At 44.8% G+C, this 20,806-nt stretch overlaps 3 protein-coding genes across 3 annotated transcripts; 2 read left to right on the top strand and 1 right to left on the bottom strand.

Moving 5' to 3' along the window:
• Window positions 1-693: 693 nt before the first annotated feature.
• On the bottom strand, window positions 694-2,559 carry lsm1 (LSM1, U6 small nuclear RNA associated). The gene is made up of 4 exons (XM_037257758.1): window positions 2,402-2,559; window positions 2,192-2,260; window positions 1,962-2,077; window positions 694-1,179 (listed from the first exon to the last, which is right to left on the bottom strand). Exons 1-4 carry the CDS (start codon window positions 2,445-2,447, stop codon window positions 1,009-1,011), a joined length of 402 nt encoding a protein of 133 aa, XP_037113653.1. The 5' UTR covers window positions 2,448-2,559; the 3' UTR covers window positions 694-1,008.
• A 10,619-nt stretch (window positions 2,560-13,178) lies between these two features.
• LOC119127452 (macrophage mannose receptor 1-like) lies at window positions 13,179-17,205 on the top strand. The gene is made up of 11 exons (XM_037259393.1): window positions 13,179-13,243; window positions 14,758-15,028; window positions 15,090-15,196; window positions 15,304-15,416; window positions 15,481-15,534; window positions 15,607-15,762; window positions 15,853-15,938; window positions 16,129-16,240; window positions 16,324-16,635; window positions 16,885-17,007; window positions 17,090-17,205. The coding sequence occupies exons 1-11, from the start codon at window positions 13,179-13,181 to the stop codon at window positions 17,203-17,205; spliced, it is 1,515 nt and encodes a 504-aa protein (XP_037115288.1).
• Window positions 17,206-17,221: 16 nt separating this feature from the next.
• Window positions 17,222-19,808, top strand: LOC119127451 (limulus clotting factor C-like). Its single transcript, XM_037259391.1, has 12 exons — window positions 17,222-17,295; window positions 17,365-17,502; window positions 18,025-18,159; window positions 18,244-18,392; window positions 18,472-18,592; window positions 18,667-18,718; window positions 18,786-18,849; window positions 18,919-19,050; window positions 19,151-19,172; window positions 19,233-19,406; window positions 19,487-19,632; window positions 19,710-19,808. Coding segments are annotated over exons 2-12 (1,095 nt in total). The 5' UTR covers window positions 17,222-17,295; window positions 17,365-17,501.
• The last annotated feature ends 998 nt before the right edge of the window (window positions 19,809-20,806 follow it).

The raw sequence follows: 20,806 nt of genomic DNA, 5'->3' as shown, positions 1-20,806 counted from the left end.
TTAAAACGTCAATTCTTATATCTATTCTATTTATAAATTATTCCTTCATTTGGGACAAACAAAGGAATATTTTATATTAGTTCCACGAAATTTTGTTATTTACCTCATATATTACTGTCATTGTCTTCTGATTCTAGTGGTGTGTGCTTGCTTATTTTAATTTGCTTTCAAACTGCAGAATCTATGCCAGGGATCACGAACAAGGGCGAGAACAACACGAGTAGCCCGTGGGTGTGTTCTAAAAATAGCTCACCAGTGATGGCACTTTGTGATTTTCTAGGAATGTTGTGGATATGATCATTTAAAAATGCAAACACTGACAGAGATTTATGAAAAAAAAAGTGCTGCCTATATTTGTTGATTGATTTAATTATGATCAGTGACAGAACTCGAATGTCATTAATTATTACACTTGTCAAGGTAATTTGTTAGTTAGCTTCTTCAGCCAACCTGATTTCATATCCATCCTCAAAGGGCCTAGTAGATTGAAATGTTTGTCTCCTTGAAAACAAATCTTTCAAAACTACATTTTGCATTTACCTTGGCTGTGTTTGCAAGATACATTCTGCTTATTATAGTTAAACTAAACCATGCCACACCCAAGACAACCACAAAACACACTGCTTGATGCTTCTTGCAGAAAGCTTCATTGATATTTGTATTTAGAATGGGGAGAAAACAAAGAGAGCCATAAATAAAAAATAATATTTTAATGGAGCATAGCCATTACCTTTGTGTCACTTGCAGGCCTTTATATCTCCAAATACAAACACATGATTGAGTAACACAAAGTGCTGCTGTAAAATAATTGCTATCATAATGAGCCACAACGAATAGTTTTGCCACCTTCGACACCGAAAAACTGAACGAGCTTCATTCAAATTAAATGTATACAGTACACTACAGTAAGGAGGCAAAGCAAAATGTTGCCTTGTGCTCATAAAATCATGTTTTGAAATTCATCCAAGATTCCAGTCTGATACAAACTGAAGCAGCTCATGGGCTGTGTTAATATTCATCCAGGTTATCAGCTTTGGGGATGGAGAGGCCTCTGTCTTTCAGGACTTGCATCTTCACTTTCTCCATCTCTTGCTTAGTTTGTTGCTTCAACCGCTGCTCCTCCAGAATCTCCTCAATGGAGACCTGCTGCAGGACTGTGTCACAAGGTTTATCCACATCCTGCAATGAAATATGCATTCATAAGGGACATGTGCTTGAAGTAAAATAATCTTAAACGTGAATGATACAAGTACAAGCTTTACAAAAGAACAACCTGAAATACAAAAGCATTTCAATCATTTGATCTTATAGAAATTTGCCTTATGCACCCAAAGTTGCTGCAGGTCTTAAGCCACTTTATTCATCCATGTTTTGTCAAATATAAGGAAGACTTAGAATAAAAGAAACGAGTTTGCATTTTGGAGGAATTTGTCAATTGCATAAACATAAACATAATAAAAATGCTTAACTCTACTTGAGAGGGATCTGTACGGCTACTCAATACGTTGATGTTTAATATCACAACAAACTCTCCAAAAGCGGGTTGGGTGGTTTTTTTTTTTAGTTAAATGCTCCTAAAAGGGCAAACAAATCTGAGTTCATCATGCATAACGCCATGCAGAAGAGATGAGACATTGCCAGCCTTCCCATTTCAGAAATACCACTAATACACCACTAACATTTTGTTGTCCTGTCAGTCAGGCATCTTCCAAAGTAGATTCACTAATAGTTTGACTGTTTTGTTACTTAGGGGGATAAACTATGTGGGTTTTTTTTTAGGCATTTGAGCCTGGGTCATAACATTCCTTTCATTTTCTCTGGCAAATATTGCATTGAATTTAAGACAAGACCTTGCAAGTCAAAGGTCAGTGTGTACATACTCAACTTTTCAAAACGTAGTTACCGGACGAATTAAAATGACTCATGATGATGGGTGAAACAGAAAGAAAATGCACACGTACTATTTCGCCAAGCAGCACCACATTTTCTCCTCGCACAATGAAGATTCCTCTGGGGATGTCACCAAATTTCTTGCCCACGTGGATACGTTCAACTGTCTGATGGAAAACTAAATTAGCTGAAAAACAAGACAAACAAATTGAGTTTGCGAATTTTACACAGCGGTAGTGGTATCATGCGGAATTCTATGAATCTTTATAGTGCGCCGATTAGGTAACCAACATAAACGTACCGAATTGGTCAATGCTTCTGAGGTATCCGATGAGTGTTCTACCATCTCGGAGGAGAACCAGATGTTTTTCTGCAAAGCACAGGTGAGCTAGGACATTATACAACAGCGTTGACCGGGCTAATGTGACTGACTATGTTAGACCAAGACATAAAGCCAACTCCTCATTATGATCTAACTTTCTACGAGATTCGATTCTCCTCTCAAACTTACTGTCGATCTCGTCTATGAGACTAGCTGTCCCAGGTACGTAGTTCATCTTAGAAGCCTGATTATTGCCTTCTTGTATCCAAAAGCGTCACGCCATGAATATTTCTAAAGGTTTCTTATGCGGAAGATGACCGGAAATGCTTTTGTAGGCATTCTGATTAAACTTCCGGGTGATGTTTAACGCTTGCACGTCAGGAGATGCAACAGGTCCTTTTTTAGCTGCATACATACGTCGACGCAAAGATTGGAGGCGTAAATGCGTAAATGCATCATGTGTGTGGGCGACAAGAAAAAAAATGGAGGTATATATGCAGGGAACTCAGAATAACATTTTTCACATAGGACCTTTTGTTAAAATGCCTTTTGGTATTGATAAAAAAGTAAACCCCGAAAAAGAAAAAAAGAAGTTGAGAACTGAGCAAGTTGTGACTGATTTTTAATGTCAACACATTGCCTTCAATGGGAACGTTGTCCCTTCCAACATGGCCGCCTTGTTGGCACTTTAGTTACTAAAACGCGTCGGTATAGCTAGTTTTTCATCTTTGTTGTTTGGCGCCGAAATCAATGGACTATTCAATAACTATGACGAGTACGCGGACGCAGATTTAGTTTAAACAAAACTGAGTCTGGGGGTAAAAATACAACTACGTTTCAAGTCGCATTTATTTTTATTAACAATTCTTCGTGTAACCAAGATTGTAAATACCGCTTGAAGGATTACTTGTCCGTTTTTATATTTGGGAGACAATTTGTTTTAAGTTTTAATAAAGCATTGGCAAGATATTATTTATACAATACTACAGATATACCGTTAGTTATCATGGTTTCATTTTTGACAACGTGACTGTATTTTGGGTCAAATTTCAGAGTGGGTCCTCGTTCTCATGATTCGCCATCCTCATTTTGGGTAAACAAGCTGACGTGAGTTCACCGTAGTGATGTGAATTCCAGTTCTTTTAGGTGAACTGAATCTTTAGAATCAGTTCACTCAAAAGATTCGTTCAAACGAAGCGTTCAACGAATCGTCCCCCCTCCGCAAAACAATACAACTCCCCCCCATTCTGTAATACAACACTTACACAACTTGTTTATATTGGTGATTTTGCTGTCCGAATAGTGTGTTAGATATACAGTCAAACCTCGGTTTTCGAACGTCCCGGTTCTCGAACAAATCGGAATTCGAACAAAATATTTGAGATTTTTTAGCTTCGGTTGTCGAACAAAATTTGGAGGTCGAATCTCGTGAGATGAGCTGGGAGGACCCGAGAAAACCCGTCCGCCTCGGTTTTCGAACGTCCCGGTTCTCAAACAAATCGGAATTCGAACAAGAAAATCGAGATTTTTTTTTGCTTCGGTTGTTGAACAAAATTAGGAGGTCGAACCTCGTGAGATGAGCGGGGAGGACCCGAGAAAACCGGACCGCGCCGCCCGGATACCGACTGACTCAGTTGTTATTGTATTTTCGTCACTTTGAGGATTGTATTAAGCCTTAATCATGCCTCCAAAGAAAGCAAGTGGGAGCAGTAAAGCCATCCTAAAACACAAAGACGCTCCTAAAGCAATGCGACAGTGAGCGCACGGCGCGCTGCGGTCGCGCGATCGGACAAAATTAAGCTCCCTGCGCACTGAGGTCCACTTAAAATTTGGAAATTACATCAGGACTTTAAAAATATTTTCTAAATTTCAGCGACGGCTCTGTCACAATGATGCGATCGGACAAAAATGCACAAATAAAAAAATGCTTTTAAAAGGCTCTTTTTTTTAAGTCTTGGAACGGATTGAAAAATTTTGCCTTATTTGTAATAGGAAAAATAGATTCGGAATTCGACCGATTCGCTTCTCGAACCGCCTTCCGGAAAGGATTGTGGTCAAAAACCGAGGCTCGGCTGTAGTTTGACACCCTTTCAAAATACTGCCTTGAGCTCATGTATCATAGCATAGCATAGCACAGCGTAGCGTAGCATAGCATTTCGCAGTATAGCATTGTATTGTTTCGACCGTTTTGGAAACAAAATAAAACCAAAATAAAAAGTGGCACACCTGAAACTAACTCCCTGCTTCCTCTTTACTCGCAAGGCCCACTGCCCGTGCCTGCCGTGACCCCGCCGATCATAGACGCACATCGTTTTCCTTTGGGATTCCTGCGAGGTGTGATGTCATGGATAAGGTGAGTCAGGTGCACCACCCATTGCCGTCTAAAAAGGCTTTTCCTCAGGTTTCATCAACGTACGTGTGTATGGGGCAGTCCACCCGGCCGGGGGCAAGTGGAAGCAGGTGACTGGGAAGAAACTGGACTTTTTTTTTTGGGTCTGTCTTTCACACACAATGTAGAGTCATATACGGGAATCGAACTCACGGTGTCAGAACACAAGACAGGCAAGTGTCCCCCTGCGCCGCCAGCGGCTCCCCCGAAATGGGACTTTGTGGGCAAGCCGATCCGCCATTGCTGTGTTGGTGCTGCCACGTGTCAGCTGGTCAGATGGAGCGACTCGGCTTTGCCCTGGAGTCGCAGCCAACCTTGGAGTCGTGACATATAAGTAACAAGCAGTGTTGCCGTTTGTGTGTCTGCTCCCTCTTGTCGAAAACTAAGCCCCCCTCAAGGTTATCAAGTCAGCCTTAACGGTCGATCAGTGGATTTTTGTTGTTGAATATCGATCGTCCACAAAAAATGACAATCGGTGTCCCCATTGTGACTTGCAGTGAACGGGAAAGAAAATGTTTGTTTTCAAAACGTGCAGTATTTATTAAACTGACTTTTGTTTGCTATTTCTGTATGGACGTTATTTAGCGCGCGCCCGGGAGCGCACAGCCACGTCGCTCGAGACCTCCCAAGACATCTCATGAGGGGAATTCTGTCCCTAAATGGATACTTTTTCGTTGTTATCAATTTGGCCCGTGAACAACTATTTTAACTTTGTGCCCTTGTTAAACAAACATATCGTTGTGAAAGAAGCCTTCAACGTTCTGACGACTCCTCCACAACAAAGCCAAAGGAGCGTGATGAGGAGTCGGGCAAGGGCTTCATGCCAAGGAGCACAATGTCTTGTTCGCCTTTCGACTCTTAGGGGCAATACATAGCAGCAGAACAGGACGCCATGTGTGCATAAAGCCCTTCTGTCATGCAAATCCATCATGAATCCAAATACCCATTTATTTTGAGACCGCCATCTTTGCCTCTAACTCCAAATGTTGATTAAAAAAAGGCACACCTGTGGATAGGCCTTTGTGTGTCTGCGTGCGTGCGTGCGAGCGTGTGCCTGTGCGTTGAAAAGCAGTCCGAGTCATCAAGTGTTGGCTTTCACTTGATGAGCCAACGAGCCCCAAGATGTCACCCTGCATTGGGTGTGCAAACTATTGCTCTCAAGGCCTGCAAGGCTCAGTTGGAGATGTTGGGGGGGGGGGCGTTTTTTCCTCATTTCCTCTCTTGCTGTTGTTCACACATACACCAGAACATTTACAAAGTAACAAAGAAATAAAGGAATCAAAGGGTCAGTGCGTCACACATTGTGTGCGAAGTGATGTGTGGGCGTGGCCTGACTCTGGACTGACTTGGAGCAGGCGTACCAAACGTCCATTTTTGACTGGAATCCACTGACTACTGTCAGTAAGGCGACTTATCATTTTTCTCCTGAGGCGATTTTTTTTTTTTTTTTGCTCTCTCCAAGATGTGGGAGGCACTCGAGTGTTCTATTCTCCTACTTGGCGTATATTGGACATGCGCGTCAGGTAAGCAATTTAGTCAATTAAAAACAGTCAGTTCAACAGAGTTCATTGCTAAAACAATACCGCTGTCGACAACGTGATGAAATGTACTGTACTGTGAGTTAGCACGAGTGCATCTGCTTCTACTCTTGTCAAAACATTACGGTGCCTGAGATCAAAACACTGCATTGCAATGTATCCAATTCTGACCACAAAGACTAGCTCTTATGAACTTTTGAATTATTCGGATGCTGTTGCCGTGTACAACTTTGATGATGTCACTCTTTTTCGAGATGAGCACAATTGCTTCCTTCATACCGTTTGCCAATCTTGTTCTTTCCATTGCTTTCTCGTTCGTTCAAATGTTATCGTGGCTTTTTAAGGTGCGTTTATCATTTTCGTTTATGTTGGCTGCTGGTCTGTCAGAATATACGAACAACTTGACTTTGAAATAATTACAAAGGGCCTAATTCAAAGGACACTCACTCAAGCGGACGAGCGCATCTCGGTGGTCTGGGGAGACCTCTAGTGGTTGATGTGAGAAATATGAATGGCGGGCGACGGACGGCAGCAACCCGTTTCAAACGTCCGCGATTTCTCCACGCCACATAACGATACAAAGTAACACGAAAACAACCAAGCTACGTATAATGCAACAACAAACATTCTTTGTAGGCCACGAACCCTGCCGAACTTGCTCAACTTCACATGGACTTGTAAAGCACTACTGTACGAACCTGCGCTCTTCCTAACTGAACTGCTCATGCACAGCTCAGAACACACACAGACAGCGTCAGCACATTCTGCACGTAAAACTCCCAATATTCATCAGCATTAGGAACAATCATTTCTTACAGCCCTATATGCAATAGATCATGACTTATATGATCTAATTGTAATTCATTATAATGAATACAACAGATATTTCTTATAATTAATATTTAATCATTATCCATATTATTGATACAAATTATGAATAATTATTTCTTACAGCCCTTTATACAATAGATAGTTCTGAGCGCCTCTATTATAAAAATATTTCTCGTTTTTTATCTGAATATAATTCAAAAAATAAAATTATATACATTGTAATGAAATTATAAATGATCATCATTATAATTTAACAATAATAATTTCTTACAGCCCTTTCTACAATAACTATTTCTTCATGAACAAAAATGTCTCATGAATTATATGATCAAAAACCTCATCAGAGAGACATCAATAAACACACAAATCCATATTATGATTTATTTATACAAGACCAACTTACAAGCAAAAATATTTTGTCTTTGCTATTTATTTTGCCAGCCTTATCTTTCACAATCGGGACAATATTGACTTAAATTGGCTCGAATCGAAAACCCAGAAAAACAAATGGCTGGTATTGTTTTCCCATTGAAAATTGTCAGTGCTCAGCAGATAACTTGTGGGCACCACATGCCTTATTTCTTAGGCTTGATAACAATATGGTTGACTTCCTGTACAGAAAATAATCCCACCTTCCTGTTTGTTCTGTTATCGCACACAAAAAGAACTTGCGACACAGTTCCTAATATTTCTGCCATGAGTGTTCCATTTGCATCATCTAAATGTGTTTTCAAAGAATTCACTTAGTAGTAATTCATTTCTTTTTCCTAATGAATTTCTCTCCGAAAAATCATTTCTTTTTCTCAATGGATTTCTCTCCCAAAAATTCATTTCTTTTTCTCAATGAAATTCTTTGCAAAATTCAGCCGGACTTTTACGAGAGACTGATTTTCAGTGCGTGTTCATCTGAATATTGCATTTTCCCCTCAGAGTCCATTCGAGGCCCGTGCTTAGCCCGCAGTTTAAAAGCCCTTCTTCTCCATGAAACTCCTGCAATGCGCACACACAGCTCAGCCCAGCCCAGCCCAGCCCGGCCTGGCTTCTTACTTTGATTCAAGGACACGGGTTTCTTGAGATAAGAAGAGTGGAGCGGGGTCCAACTGTTGCAATGTTACAGTCAATTGAGTTGCCTTTTGCTTTAGCACCCCCCAGTGGTGAAATGTGCGATGACCTGATTTGGGTTTACGTCATTGGTCATCGATATGCCACGCGTGCGTAACTGGTGGGTGGGGATCGCTGATGGTGAAGATGTTTGAGTTCGATTCATTTTGTCTCTCATAGTACCTCTGATGAAAATTACAGGCATCTTGCACAATTGGTGGCTGACTACATCCTTTGTTTGCCCCACTGTACATCTGAAGCTTAATAGCAGAACTTTGGGGCAATTGTGTGCAATCTCATGTACATGTAATCATGATCAATGATGTTGTGAAGAAATAAAAGTGAATCAATCAACCAATCAATCCTTGGCAGGCACACGTGATGCTTTGATGCAAACAATCAGCAGCTCACCCAAAAATGAAGGACAGGCAAGTTTTTGGAAGTGGCCAAAGGGACAATGGGCGTTGTCCCCCCCCCCCCGACTGAATCCTCGTGCATTTGGTTGCCATGCCCCCAATGAAGAGCATCGAGTAAAAACATGCCATCGGTGTGCTCTGATCTGTCCGCCTGTTCCCCAAATTATGCCCTCAGCCAATCAGTGCGCTCCCGGGTGGCTCAGGCACGGCACCAGCTGCTACATGAAGATGGAGGTCCCCAACGGTTGGCTGGGCGCCTGGCACCACTGTGTCTCTGAGGGCGGCAACCTGGTCTCTATCACCTCCTCGGCTGAGGAAAACTTTGTGAAGGCGACCATGGGCGTGGACACCCGCTTCTGGCTGGGACTCTCCAACCAGGTGAGACGGAAGCGGCAGTGGACTCTGCGGCGACAACTGGAACTGTTATCTTTTTTCCCCCCAGAAATGCGACAAGGTCTGGTGTCGCTTTGAAGGCGGGAGCCAGAAGCTGACCTGGTCCGATGGCCAGACAACAACACACCGCAAATGGGCCTCAAATCAACTCGAAAGGTAAGACGTAACAACTTTGCATGCTGTTGTCAGGCGGAGACATCGGCGTGAAGGTTCTGGAGCAAATTTTGAGAACGACCACTCAAGGAAAAATAGGAAAATGTTCCTTTTTTTTTTTTTTTTTAATCTACCGACAGCGCCGACGTCGCGTCCTGCGCCTACGTCAACCAAGGAACTTCTGTTTTGCCTGGGAGGTGGAGGTCTGGCTCCTGCGCTTCCTCCTTAGCCTACATGTGCAAACGGCCGCTGGGTAAGCCTGCATGTTTGTAATCAGGTTGACTTTGAAAGGAGAAAAGCTCAAACAGGTCTTTTTGTATGCAGACTGCCCGACGTGTTCCCCCAAATTTGGTCCTGCTGTACTGAAGAGTGAGTTGCAGCACGCCTATTTGCACCATCTCGTCATGGTTTCCTCCTCAATGTTTTTCTTTGTGGCCTCAGCTTCTGACTGCGACGATGGCAACGTCCTTTATGGCGATCATTGCTATCTTTTTGGCCCGATTGAAGAAACTCAAGAGGATGCTGAGAAGTTCTGTGTCGACCGGGGAGCCCACCTGCCTCGCATCCACTCTAAGCGAGATGCCCAATTCCTGCATGGTAAGCACCAAGAGGAACCGCCGTAGTCGTCACTTGGCTGAAGCTCTTCTTACCCTGAAGCTCTTGTTCTCCCTCCTTTCATCAAGATCACTTTAAAAAAGGAAGTGCACCTTGGGTGGGACTCAAAAAGAAGGCCAACAACTACAAGTGGAATGACGGAACAGCTTTTGTAAGTGAATTGCTGGAGGCTTTTGGAAAAGTCGGTTTGCAGGCATCCGTTTTGTCTTGAGGCATCGGGCAGCCGATTACACATTTTTGGCGCTCTGATTTTAGAGACAGTGAGGAGGCAGTTAAGATGTCCAGGAAATATCCTGGATGGTGGCTCTGGTTTGTCTTTAGGTCTTCAGGGTTAGTTGCATTGTGCATGAGACCTTTGGCTTGCCAGAGAGGGCACAACATGCTTCATTTCATTGCGATGTTCATACTTATTTGACTGACAATAAAGTGAAGCCGACAAACCAAAGTGAAACTTTAATGAGAGAAGGTACGCCATTAAGTGAGGAAATGCGGCAGGAAGACGACCAGATCAAATGCAACACGCTAAAGTTCTGTCCAAAATCTCGTCTGCAGGACTACGAAGACCTCAATGACAGAAGTTACTCCGGTGGTGACTGTGCAGTAGAACTTCATGCACGGATCTACCTGAACTACGGATGCCAATCCAAGCAGTCAGTTATCTGCCAAACAGGTGCTAACGTCGCTCCCAAGCGCTCCTTTTGGACGGGTCCCGCATTTGCTTATACCCCCTTTCTCCGCAGCCAAGCACGGCGGATGGCGTCCACAGCTGCCACCATTGGTGGGCCAACTTGGTAGGTGTCCAGCACTGGCGCCGTCTGTTACACTGTCTTGCGTAACGCCGTCTTATGTCTGGCTCGCAGACTGGACTGAAAAATGCGACTGGTGGCTGGACCACCCCTCCGGCGACTTCTGCTACCTGGTCATCCCACAGCCCACCAAGACCTGGCAGGAGGCGCAAGACCACTGCCAAGCTCACCAAGGGAACCTGCTCAGCATCGCCGACTCGCACGAGCAGGACTTTGTATACGGTAGGCGGCCATGAATTGAAATATTGGCCATGAACAAGTAATGTTTATATTGCACATATTTAAAACACGTAAATAGGAAAATAAAGCACTTTAAAGTGCCATATCTAAGTCATCCGAAATGAAAAAAACAACAACCCGAAAACCCCAACAACAAAGAATGCTCGAGTAGGAGGAAGGAGAGCTTTTTAGATTCCCACCCTAATCCATTCAACAAATAATTCAACATACAAATCAATAAAACAGAAGTAGACACTCTTTCAGATTCCTTTTTGCCTGTGTGTAGTCACTTTGTCTTTTTTCTCATGCATGTTAAGAGACCAGATTTGATAGACTTTTTTGAGCAGTTTTGATGTGTGCTCATTTTCTCGACCATTGCACAATTTCACCCCACAAACAGTTATACACATTTTTAGGGTTGTTCAGCAGACTTTTCCACTCCTAATATTCAGTTTCCTTCTCAGATGATAGCCACCCTGCCTGCCTTTCCATTAAAAAAAAAAAAAAAAAAAAAAGTGTCTCCCGCTTGGAAGAAGGTCACCATATCTTGCTGTGTACATCATAATTTGAGCGGTCTTGTGTTTGATCAAGATCCCTGAGTGACAAAAGTTTTGTCTGGTATTATAAAAAGTATTCTCCTTGTTATTTTTCTTATTGCTTGACCTATTCGGTGTTACCCCATATTCCCACACAGTAGTTCAGATATGGCAATCTGAGTGGATGTCGGTATCTGGAGTCCGCAATGCTTCAGAATTGCCTTTGACATTTTTGTTTTTACATGATTCATGTGTGATTTCCAGCAGATTTTTATTGTCAACAGTCACACCCAGGAATTTTATTTCAGAAGCTCTTTCCATCATAAGATTGTCAATTTTCCCTTCCAAATGAGGTTCGATATGTATACTTTCCAAATCATACGAATTGTGTTTAACTCAAATTGTGGTTGTTTCCATAAGCTGCTGTAAATTGTCCACAGCGCAATAGATGTTCTTATCATGAGCAAAAAAAAAATGCATTTCATTATTTTTGATGCATTACTCCATGATGATCGTGTTTAGGAGCAAGGACAGCAGACCCTTGAGGTTCTCCACATGTTATGGGTAAAAAGTCTGATCTCCAATTTTTACAAATTGCTGCCTGTTGATTAAGTCGCTCCTCACCCAGTCCACTCTGATGCCATGATTTATTGTGTCAAATGCTTTCTTTAGATCTGTGAAAATACCCATCACCTTTTTTTTGTGTGTGTGATGCTCTCTATAGGATCCATTAGTGCCATTGATGTTGCGCTGAGAATCCATATTGACTTTTTTCTTTTCTTTATTCAACAAAGTTGTTTAGTTTTTCTGTGAAACCTTTTCAAGGATCTCGGAGAACTGAAAGAGCAGAGAGAGAATGGCGTGTAATTAGTCTATTTCTACAGCGGTAGTAGCTATTTTCATGTCTTTTGGAAATCTACCAAATGTAAGACATAATGCATACGTGAGTCAATGGTTGTGCAATTTCATCAAGAACTTTTGTTGATGCTACACATATCAATATCATTGTCATCAGTTGAGGTTTTACTTCTACACCAAGAAATATATGGATTGAGCTGTCTGGATCCTGTGTTTTTCCTGCCAGCTGGCAGGTCCCACATTGACCAAAAAGACAAACAACCATTAAATTCATTGGCCACCGCTTTCATATTGTGTATCGATCGCTCGATTTCAATACAATAAGCCGGGTACTTTGTGTTTTTGTTTTTAGCTCCTAATACCTTCCGTCCACATCCCCTTTGTATTAATTTTTATATCTCTTTACAGGACAGGTTTGATGGTACAGTAATCCCTCGTTTACCGTGGATAAATTGGTTTCAAGACCACCCGCAAAGTAGTGTCACCGTTTTTTTAAAACATACATTGTGCATCAATAAGTGTATATGAAACCATATAAGTGCATATGTTATCATTAGAACATTAAATAACAGTTCAAGCGTAGTATACCGCACTGTTATTGCTGGCTTGGTGTTGATACTACTTCTCGTAATCTTGTCTAACATCCCCCTATTCTTCTTGCATGTTCTCTTTTGATCCACAGGTCTCGTCACGAGTCAGGCACAAGCGTCCTCTCTGTGGTTGGGCGCCAATGTCCCACTTGATGACGATGACGGCAAATGGATTGACCGATCCTCGTTCACGTTCAAGCGCCATAGTGAAGGTCGATCGGAGACGGTTGTCTGCTGCATTTTGGAGGAACGGAGGAGCACTGAGACCTTGTCTCCCTCCCTCCAGGTGACACCGAAGGGGGGCATTGTCTTTCCTGGCTCACTGGCAGCGGCGACTGGAAGTACGACCTGTGCGGCAACAAGAGAGGCTACGTCTGCAAGAAAAGAGGAAAAGGTAAGTGAGGCATGACGCCCCACCGACCGTTATCGCCCCTTGACGTCCGTCTGTGCCTTAATGTCTGTCTTTTCTTTTCCTCTTGCAGGAGTGAAAGCGCCGACTCTTGACGGTAAGTCAAAAACACATGATCCTGGAGTCACACCATGCCAACCAACAAATTCTGTGCAGTTTTTGGTTCATTTTTGTGAAGTACTCAGCCACATGTTGAATGTTTTTTGCATCGTCTTAACTTGTACAGCGGCACTTTGTATGCGGCCGTGGTTGTTTCTCAAGCGTGAAGGTGAATTTTCAGGAATCATTTCAAAAAATGCAAACGTCTCTGATGCCATTGGGCTAAGCCAGGGGTGGGCAAACTTTTTGACTCGCGGGCCGAACTGGGTTCTAAATTTGGACCGGAGGGCCGAACCAGGAGCAGATGGACGTAGTGTTTGTGTGAAGTAATATAAGCGACCTGTAAAGGTCATTGCATAAAAGATTTTGGCCTTTAGTAGGTAGTAAAGCATGGATATTCCAAACAAGTTTTTTGAAAACAAATGCATTTATTAACAGCATTAAAAAAAAAATCACTAAAAAACTGCTATCAGTGATTCTCATAAAATACGACACTATTATTATGAATAACAGTCTCCATCACTTCAGTGCCTGCAGGTCAGATTAATGAAAAATGTTTATCTTATGAGATCACATCAAACAGTAAACATTCTGACCAAATATATCATCTTGAAGAATCGGTGAAAGCATACATCCAAATAAAGTAATCAAACCGGCAACACGGTGAGGGGTATCTGAACATCAGAGCAGAGTTTTAACTCACAAACACCTGGTAACAGAGGTGAGGAAACGGGAAACACTTCCTTAAAGTAAGCCTTAAGAACTTTACAGGTTAAGATTAGTCGCAAACAGGTGGTGCATCAATGTCCTTGAGCATCCTGCATTGTTTGAAAATGAGAATGGTCGCTAGTTTCAATCCCTGCTATGTGTACAAATCATATTCAAAATGCATTTTTTTACAACAAACTTGAGAGCCTCCCCTTCATTTTCAGTGGGAACAGTGTTGTTGGTCTCCCTTTTTTGATAGTGCATCATAGTCTGGAGTAAAATTTGTTGTGGCAATTCTTAGGAGGGATCCGTTTACCTCGATCTGTGACGGGTTGATGTGGCTGAACGTCACGTCGCGTACGTCGAGCCAAATTGGCCACTCTTTTAACATTCGGCACTCACTTCTTTTCTTCGGGCCACTCATTTTAATGGAAGGATTCCAGGGGAAGGTTTGTGGGTGGCTTTAGCGTAAAACTGTATCTGAAAGCTCAGCGAGCGAATTACAAGAATGCTGTCGTCACAGCCCACGCTCTAAATTCGGGACTGATACAAATAGAGCGCGAGTGCGCCATGTCCGTACTACTGAGTACGTACGTACACGCACTTGTGAGTGTGCACCGAGCTTTCTGACACGGCTTCCGGTAGTAAATGCGCAGGTGAGCGGTTCCCCATCTACTGGGGAAACGCAGTCATTGCAGGCAAAATGACAAAAAAAAAGTTTAATAATACAATTAATTCAGGGTTGGCGGGCCGGATTAAACGGTCCCGTGGGCCGGATGTGGCCCGCGGGCCGTAGTTTGCCCACCCCTGGGCTAAGCTAACCAAATAGAGTCCCGGATCTTCCAATTTGCCCGACCCGAGAAAATTACCCTTTGCTCAAAAAGGTGGACTGCAGGGCAAAAACAGCAGTGTGCTCTGATCTGTTCGCCTCTTCCCCAAATTGTGCCCTCAGTCAGCAAGTGTGATCCCGGGTGGCTCGAGCACGACTCCAGCTGCTACAAGAAGGTGGCCGACCCCAACGGTTGGCTGGGGGCCTGGCACCACTGCGTCTGGCTGGGCGGCAACCTGGTCTCTATCACCTCCTCGGCCGAGGAAGACTTTGTGAAGGAGACCATGGGCATGGACACCCGCTTCTGGCTGGGACTCTCCAACCAGGTGAGATGGAAGCGGCAGTAGACTCTGGAGCGACAACTGGGACTGTTGTTTTTCCCCGCAGAAATGCGACGACTCCTGGTGTCGCTTTGAAGGCGGGAGCCAGAAGCTGGCCTGGTCTGATGGCCAGACAACAACACACCGCAACTGGGCCTCAGATCAACTCGAAAGGTAAGACGTAACAACTCAACATGCTGTTGTCAGGCGGAGGTTCTGGAACCAATTTTGAAGATGGACACTTGGGGAGGAAAAAAATATAGATATTTTTCTCCCGACAGCGCCGACGTTGCGTCCTGCGCCTACGTCAACCAAGGGGGAATGGGTCAGCCTGGGAAGTGGCGCTCTGGCTCCTGTCATTCCTCGTTGGCCTACATGTGCAAACGGCCGCTGAGTAAGCCTGCACGTCCGTGGTCACGTTGCCAATGAAAGAAGCAAACGGGTATTTTTTTGTGCAGGCTGCCCAGAGGGACAGACGTGTTCCCCCAAACATGGTCCTGCTGTCGTGAAGAGTGAGTTGCAGCACGCTTATTTGCACTTTGGCCGTCTTGTTGTCACGGTAACGCTTTTCTTTGTGGCCCCAGCTGCCTACTGCGACGACAACACCTTCCACTATAACGATTATTGTTACCGTTACGAGAAGACGTATAAAACTTATGACGATGCCGAGAAGTTCTGTCAAGCCTGGGGAGGCCGCCTGGCTAGCGTCCACTCTAAGCGAGAGGCCCAATTTGTGTATGGTGAGCACCAAGAGGAACCGCCGCAGTCGTTATTTGCCTGAAGCTCTTCTTGCCCTGAAACTCTTCTTCTCCTTCCTTCCTTTCCTCAAGATCACTCGCAGACCTCACAATCTGCTTTGGTGGGACTCAAGAAGACGGCGGGCGACGACTACGAGTGGAGTGACGGAACAACCTTTGTAAGTGAATTGCCTAGTTTTCAAAAGCTGAGCTGGGAAAGTCCAAATTTGAGCAGCATAAAAAAAAAGGGGAGAAATGCCGCTCAAGGCTTCAACGATTGGATTGTTTTGGAGGGGAAATGGGCAAAACGTGGGCGCGAGTGAGCCAAGGAAGGGCGTTGGGAGTCCAATACACGCATGTCGTCCGCAGGAGTACAAAGAGTGGGAAAACGACACCACGGGGGACTGCGCATTCCCAAATTCTGTTGGGGAGTTGAGTGGCTGTCAGTGCTCAACGGCGCGGCCATTCTTCTGCAAAACAGGTGCAAACGTCGCTCCCGAGCGCTCCTTTTTGGACGCATCACGACGCATTTGCTGATATTTGCCCCTCCCCCTTTCCTTGCAGCCAAGCACGGAGGGACTCGACAGCTGCCATCATTAGTCGGCCTAGTCAGTAGGTGTCCCACACTGCCGCTGTCTTATGCCGCACTGCCGCTGTCTTATGCCGTCTTACGCCGTCTTACGCCGTTTTACGCCGTCTGGCTCGCAGGCTGGACTGACAAATGCGGCTGGTGGCTGGACAACCCCACCGACGACTTCTGCTACCTGATGATCAGCCAGCCCACCAAGACCTGGCGGAAGGCGCAAGCCGAATGCAAACGCCTCGAAGGGGACCTGCTCAGCATCACCAACCCGCATGAGCAGGGCTTCATAGAGGGTAGGCTGGCCGTGAATTTGCATATGACTCGAGAAAGAAACTTTTTTTTTTCCCTACTTCACCTTCTTTCCAACTCGAAACGTGATCAAGCTGAGATATGGCCAGCTTTGCTTGGTTGTTTTTTTTTTTTTTTGTTTCACTCTTTGTTGCAGTATTGTTTGCACTTTGTCATGGCTGTGCCATACCCATCAAGTTGTAGTCAAGTGTGAGTCGTTTTGGAATCTTGCATGTTCTCCTTGGGATCCAAAGGTATCGCCAAGGTTCTGATGGGTAATGACGCCTCCCTGTGGTTGGGCGCCGACGCCTCCATCGAGGGTGACGGCGGCAAGTGGGCTGACGGATCCCCCTTCTCTTACCTCCACTCGAGTGCAGGTCGGGCTGAGGCGGTTGTCAGTTGCACTTTGGAGGAACGGATGAGCGCTCAGCTCATGTCTCCCCCCCTCCCTCCCTCCAGGTGACGCCAAAGGGGGTAAATGTCTTTCCTTGCTCACTGGCAGCAGTGACTGGAAGCGTGACAAGTGCGACAACATGAAAGGCTACGTCTGCAAGAAAATAGGAAAAGGTAAGTGAGATGTGACGCCCCACGGTGGGTGGACCTTCATCACACGTTCTGGTTCCCGCTTCTAGGAAAGACAGCAAAACCCCAGCTGCTACATGACGGTAAGTCGCCTTCAACGTCTCTGTAAAAAAAAGACGGAGAGAAGTCAATGGTTGTGCTCTCTCTCACAGGCTACAAGGAGAAACTTTTCTGCCAAGTCGATTGGAAAGTCCTTGAATGTCCTGATGAAAGAGTCATCCGCGTACAGTCGGCTTTCCATGGACGGAGGCGTAGCGACGTCTGTCCGAGTGGCGCCGCCAGATCAGGCAGTAAGAATCCTCCAGTGGCATAGTTGATTTTAGCTCGCCTTCCTGGAGCCGTTTCTGTCGCGAGGTGTCACACGCAGTCCAGTAACTCGTTTGTAATCTATAATTCAATATCAATAGACGCTTTAGTCATTAACCATTAGACGAATTCCATTAGAATTAACCATTAGAATTCCCTACGTCCTGAAACAAGTTGAAGTCAGTATGTAAGTGTGCGAATAAAATGCGCGTAAAATGGTGGTGTATTGTCACTTGCAGATGACTGCAGGATGAAAGGAGCTCTCTCTCACTTTAGAGGATTGTGTGACAAACATCAGATTTGCCCCATTTACCGTACGGGTACGGACCCCTGCCCTCGTGTCTCCAAATACCTCCACATCATCTACAGCTGTGAGAAGGAAGGTGGGCTTTCACAAGGAAAGAATCCAACGGATCCCCAGAAAGAGCGTCAGCTAGGAACGGACGGGTGGCCAGACGTGAGAATGAATGAGCGAGCGTTGCTTACACTTTTTTGTCTTTCCTCAGTGTGTCTTGACAGTCTGGGCATCGCTGATGGGACAATCCCAGACTCCTCCTTTTCAGCCTCTTCCTCTGCGATCAATGCCGAACCTCACAAAGCGCGTCTGGGGGGCAGCGGTTGCTGGAGACCCTCCGAAATGTGTACGTAAAAAACAAAATCACAGCTCACCGACCTCCTCCGTCGTAGTTTGGTATCCTGAGCGATGGAATGCCTTCTGCCCTCAGTCGGCAGCTGGATCCAGGTGAACCTCGGTCAGAGGTTCAAGGTGACGGGCATTGTGACCCAGAGCTGTACATACCAATTGGAAAGTTCCACGCTATTTGAGTTGGAGTTCAGTATTGACGGAGTGAATTGGTATCGCCCCCCAGAGCAGGTGAGCAAGCGGTAGCCGACTCCAACTTTGTCATCCAGGCTGTTGTCATTCATTGCAAACGCGCGTGTTTTGTTTCCAGCCTTTTCTGGGGACGTACATGCTAACCAGGCTCGTGTTCGCCCAGTACGTCCGCCTCCTGCCAACGTTTTTTGGCCTTCGCTTTGACGTCTTAGGGTGCATGCCTGACGACACCTCTCGCGGTGAGTACCGACGTTTGGAGTGCAGTGGAAAAACCAGCAAGAAACAGGCTTTGATTTGCCCTTCTGACCCGCAGACATCTTATGCAGCAGCACAGCCACCAGCCTCGGCCTCGACGGTTCAATGACGTGAGTCAAACCCGCCATCAATTTTTCTTCCTCGAAAAGCCTCCTCGTAACTCAAGGTCTCCCGCAGGGTCCGGTGCCCGCCGGGCTGCGCCCAAACCTACAAGGTCTACGGAACACAGATCTACAAACAAGTATGTTAATTAGTGCACGACCTGCCAGCGGAGTTCTTCTTCTTTGTCTGAGATGTTCTCTGAGTGCAGGAGTCAAACATCTGCGCGGCTGCCATTCACTCGGGCCTCATTGAGAACGCGATTGGAGGAATTGTGACTTTGCTGAAGAGAGACCCACAGGAGGCCTACAACAGCTCCGCCAGAAACGGGATCACCTCGAAAGTGTGCGTGCTCCGCTTTCACTGGAGAGTCCACTTAAAGATGCCCGGCTCATTCTCACTTTACTGTCTGCAGATATGTGAACAAATTGGCTCCGTCTCAGTCTTACACTTTTGCTGACAAGGGTGAGTAGGCTGTCTAGAATAGAAAGCATATTTCATCACGTGACGCCATCTTGCGCGCAGAGCCGAGATGCTTGGATTCTGAATGGGAGGAGTTTGCGGACTTCTGCTACAAACGTTTCGATGAGAGAAAGACGTGGTACGGCGCTCGACAAGCCTGCTACCGTCTGAATGCCAAGCTGGTGTCCATTCGCTCCAAGGTTGAGCGGGATTGGCTGCAAGACCTCGTGATGTCAGGTGCGTGCTCGCCAAGCGTCGCAACTGCTTGATCGCTGCCATATCTGGAAAGCAAATGAGAGCTCTCTTGCTGTTTTCAGCCCCCGGCAACACGTGGATCGGACTGAACGCCCTGGCGGTTCCCGGCAAATTCGTGTGGTCGGACCACCAGAAGGTGACCTTAACCAACTGGGCTCCGGGAGAACTTGCCCGCCAATTGGAGAATTGCGTGGCCACCTTGAGCCAGGTGGGTGCGGAAAAGGTTGACCCGCTCGCCGGAGACAAGGTTTATTGGATTAAAATCAATCTCATTTTGATTTTCAGTCTGGCAAATGGAAGAGGATGTCCTGCGCGCAACTCAACGGCTACATGTGTAAGATGCCCACAGACCGTTATGCGCTGGATGGAAAAGGCTTATTATGATTGATTTACCATGCATTAGTCTTTTTGTTAGATTTACCATGCGTTATTACATTTTGATTGACTGATTGATGCATTATTATGATTGATTTACCATCTTTTTGTTCGATTTACCTTGCGTTATTATTCTGTTTACTTTTTCTTCTTGACTTAACATGTGACATGATGATTTACCATGCATTATTATTATTTTGTCCAATTTACCATGTTATTATTCTCTTAAGATTTACCGTGCGTTTTCATAATTGATTTCTTATATTTCATTTACTTATTGTTAAATTTACCATGCATTATTATTCCATCTGTTGTTTTACCTTGTTTATTTGACCAAAAAAATAAATAATAATAATAAAGACAATTGGTGTGTCACCTGTTAACTCATTTAATAGTTTACTGACTTGGACAGGGCAATTTTATAATCTGGTCAATTTGATCATTAATTTATTACGCCCGAGGTACGAATATTAGTCAGACTTCCTCATGACGCCATTTGGGTGCATTTTGTATTGCTCTTTGTAAGCATTTTGAAAAAAAGGATTGTATCTTGCTTTGTAACAATTTTGATATTGCTATTAACGTAATCAAATACATACATCCATTGTCCTGAAGCGCTTATCCTCACGAGGGTCGCGGGCAGCCCGTCACCATTAAAAAAAAAAAAACATTTGGAAAGAATTTGCAGCATTTTGTCAAGGCTTTATGGTGGCTGGCTATGGAAGGTTAAAAGCAAAGGTTGGGGACCCCTGAGTGGGACGGACAAAATTAAGTCAGAAAGGAAAAGATGAGCGTGGCTTTGACATTTCATCCTTGGATTTGTGTTAAGAATTCACTGGGGAGCCAAAGGGGGCGCCAGCCTGCAAAAGTTTGGGAACCACTGCGTTAATGCACAGGAAGGCAGTTCACTCATTGACTCGTTCGCGAACGGGAAAGCCAGGATTCGTTCCCTCACTGATCCGTTCTCGCGGTGAACTGGAAATGCGAATCACTCAGTGAGTGATTCA

This window comes from Syngnathus acus, chromosome 9, assembly GCF_901709675.1.
Source record: "Syngnathus acus chromosome 9, fSynAcu1.2, whole genome shotgun sequence".
NCBI lineage: Eukaryota > Metazoa > Chordata > Actinopteri > Syngnathiformes > Syngnathidae > Syngnathus > Syngnathus acus.
This window is presented reverse-complemented; position numbering and strand designations above follow the sequence as displayed.

Excerpts from the sequence above, each read along its gene's own strand:
- LOC119127452 (XM_037259393.1), top strand. The coding sequence starts at position 13,179 with ATGATCCTGGAGTCACACCATGCCAACCAACAAATTCTGTGCAGTTTT. Across the intron at positions 15,417-15,480 it reads CATGTGCAAACGGCCGCTGA|GCTGCCCAGAGGGACAGACG; the intron begins GTAAGCCTGCAC and ends TTTTTTGTGCAG. Across the intron at positions 16,241-16,323 it reads GCCATTCTTCTGCAAAACAG|CCAAGCACGGAGGGACTCGA; the intron begins GTGCAAACGTCG and ends CTTTCCTTGCAG.
- LOC119127451 (XM_037259391.1), top strand. Across the intron at positions 18,719-18,785 it reads GGCCTCGACGGTTCAATGAC|GGTCCGGTGCCCGCCGGGCT; the intron begins GTGAGTCAAACC and ends GGTCTCCCGCAG. Across the intron at positions 18,850-18,918 it reads GAACACAGATCTACAAACAA|GAGTCAAACATCTGCGCGGC; the intron begins GTATGTTAATTA and ends CTCTGAGTGCAG.
- lsm1 (XM_037257758.1), bottom strand. The coding sequence starts at position 2,447 with ATGAACTACGTACCTGGGACAGCTAGTCTCATAGACGAGATCGACA. Across the intron at positions 2,078-2,191 it reads CAGAAGCATTGACCAATTCG|CTAATTTAGTTTTCCATCAG; the intron begins GTACGTTTATGT and ends CTTGTTTTTCAG. Across the intron at positions 1,180-1,961 it reads TGGTGCTGCTTGGCGAAATA|GATGTGGATAAACCTTGTGA; the intron begins GTACGTGTGCAT and ends ATTTCATTGCAG.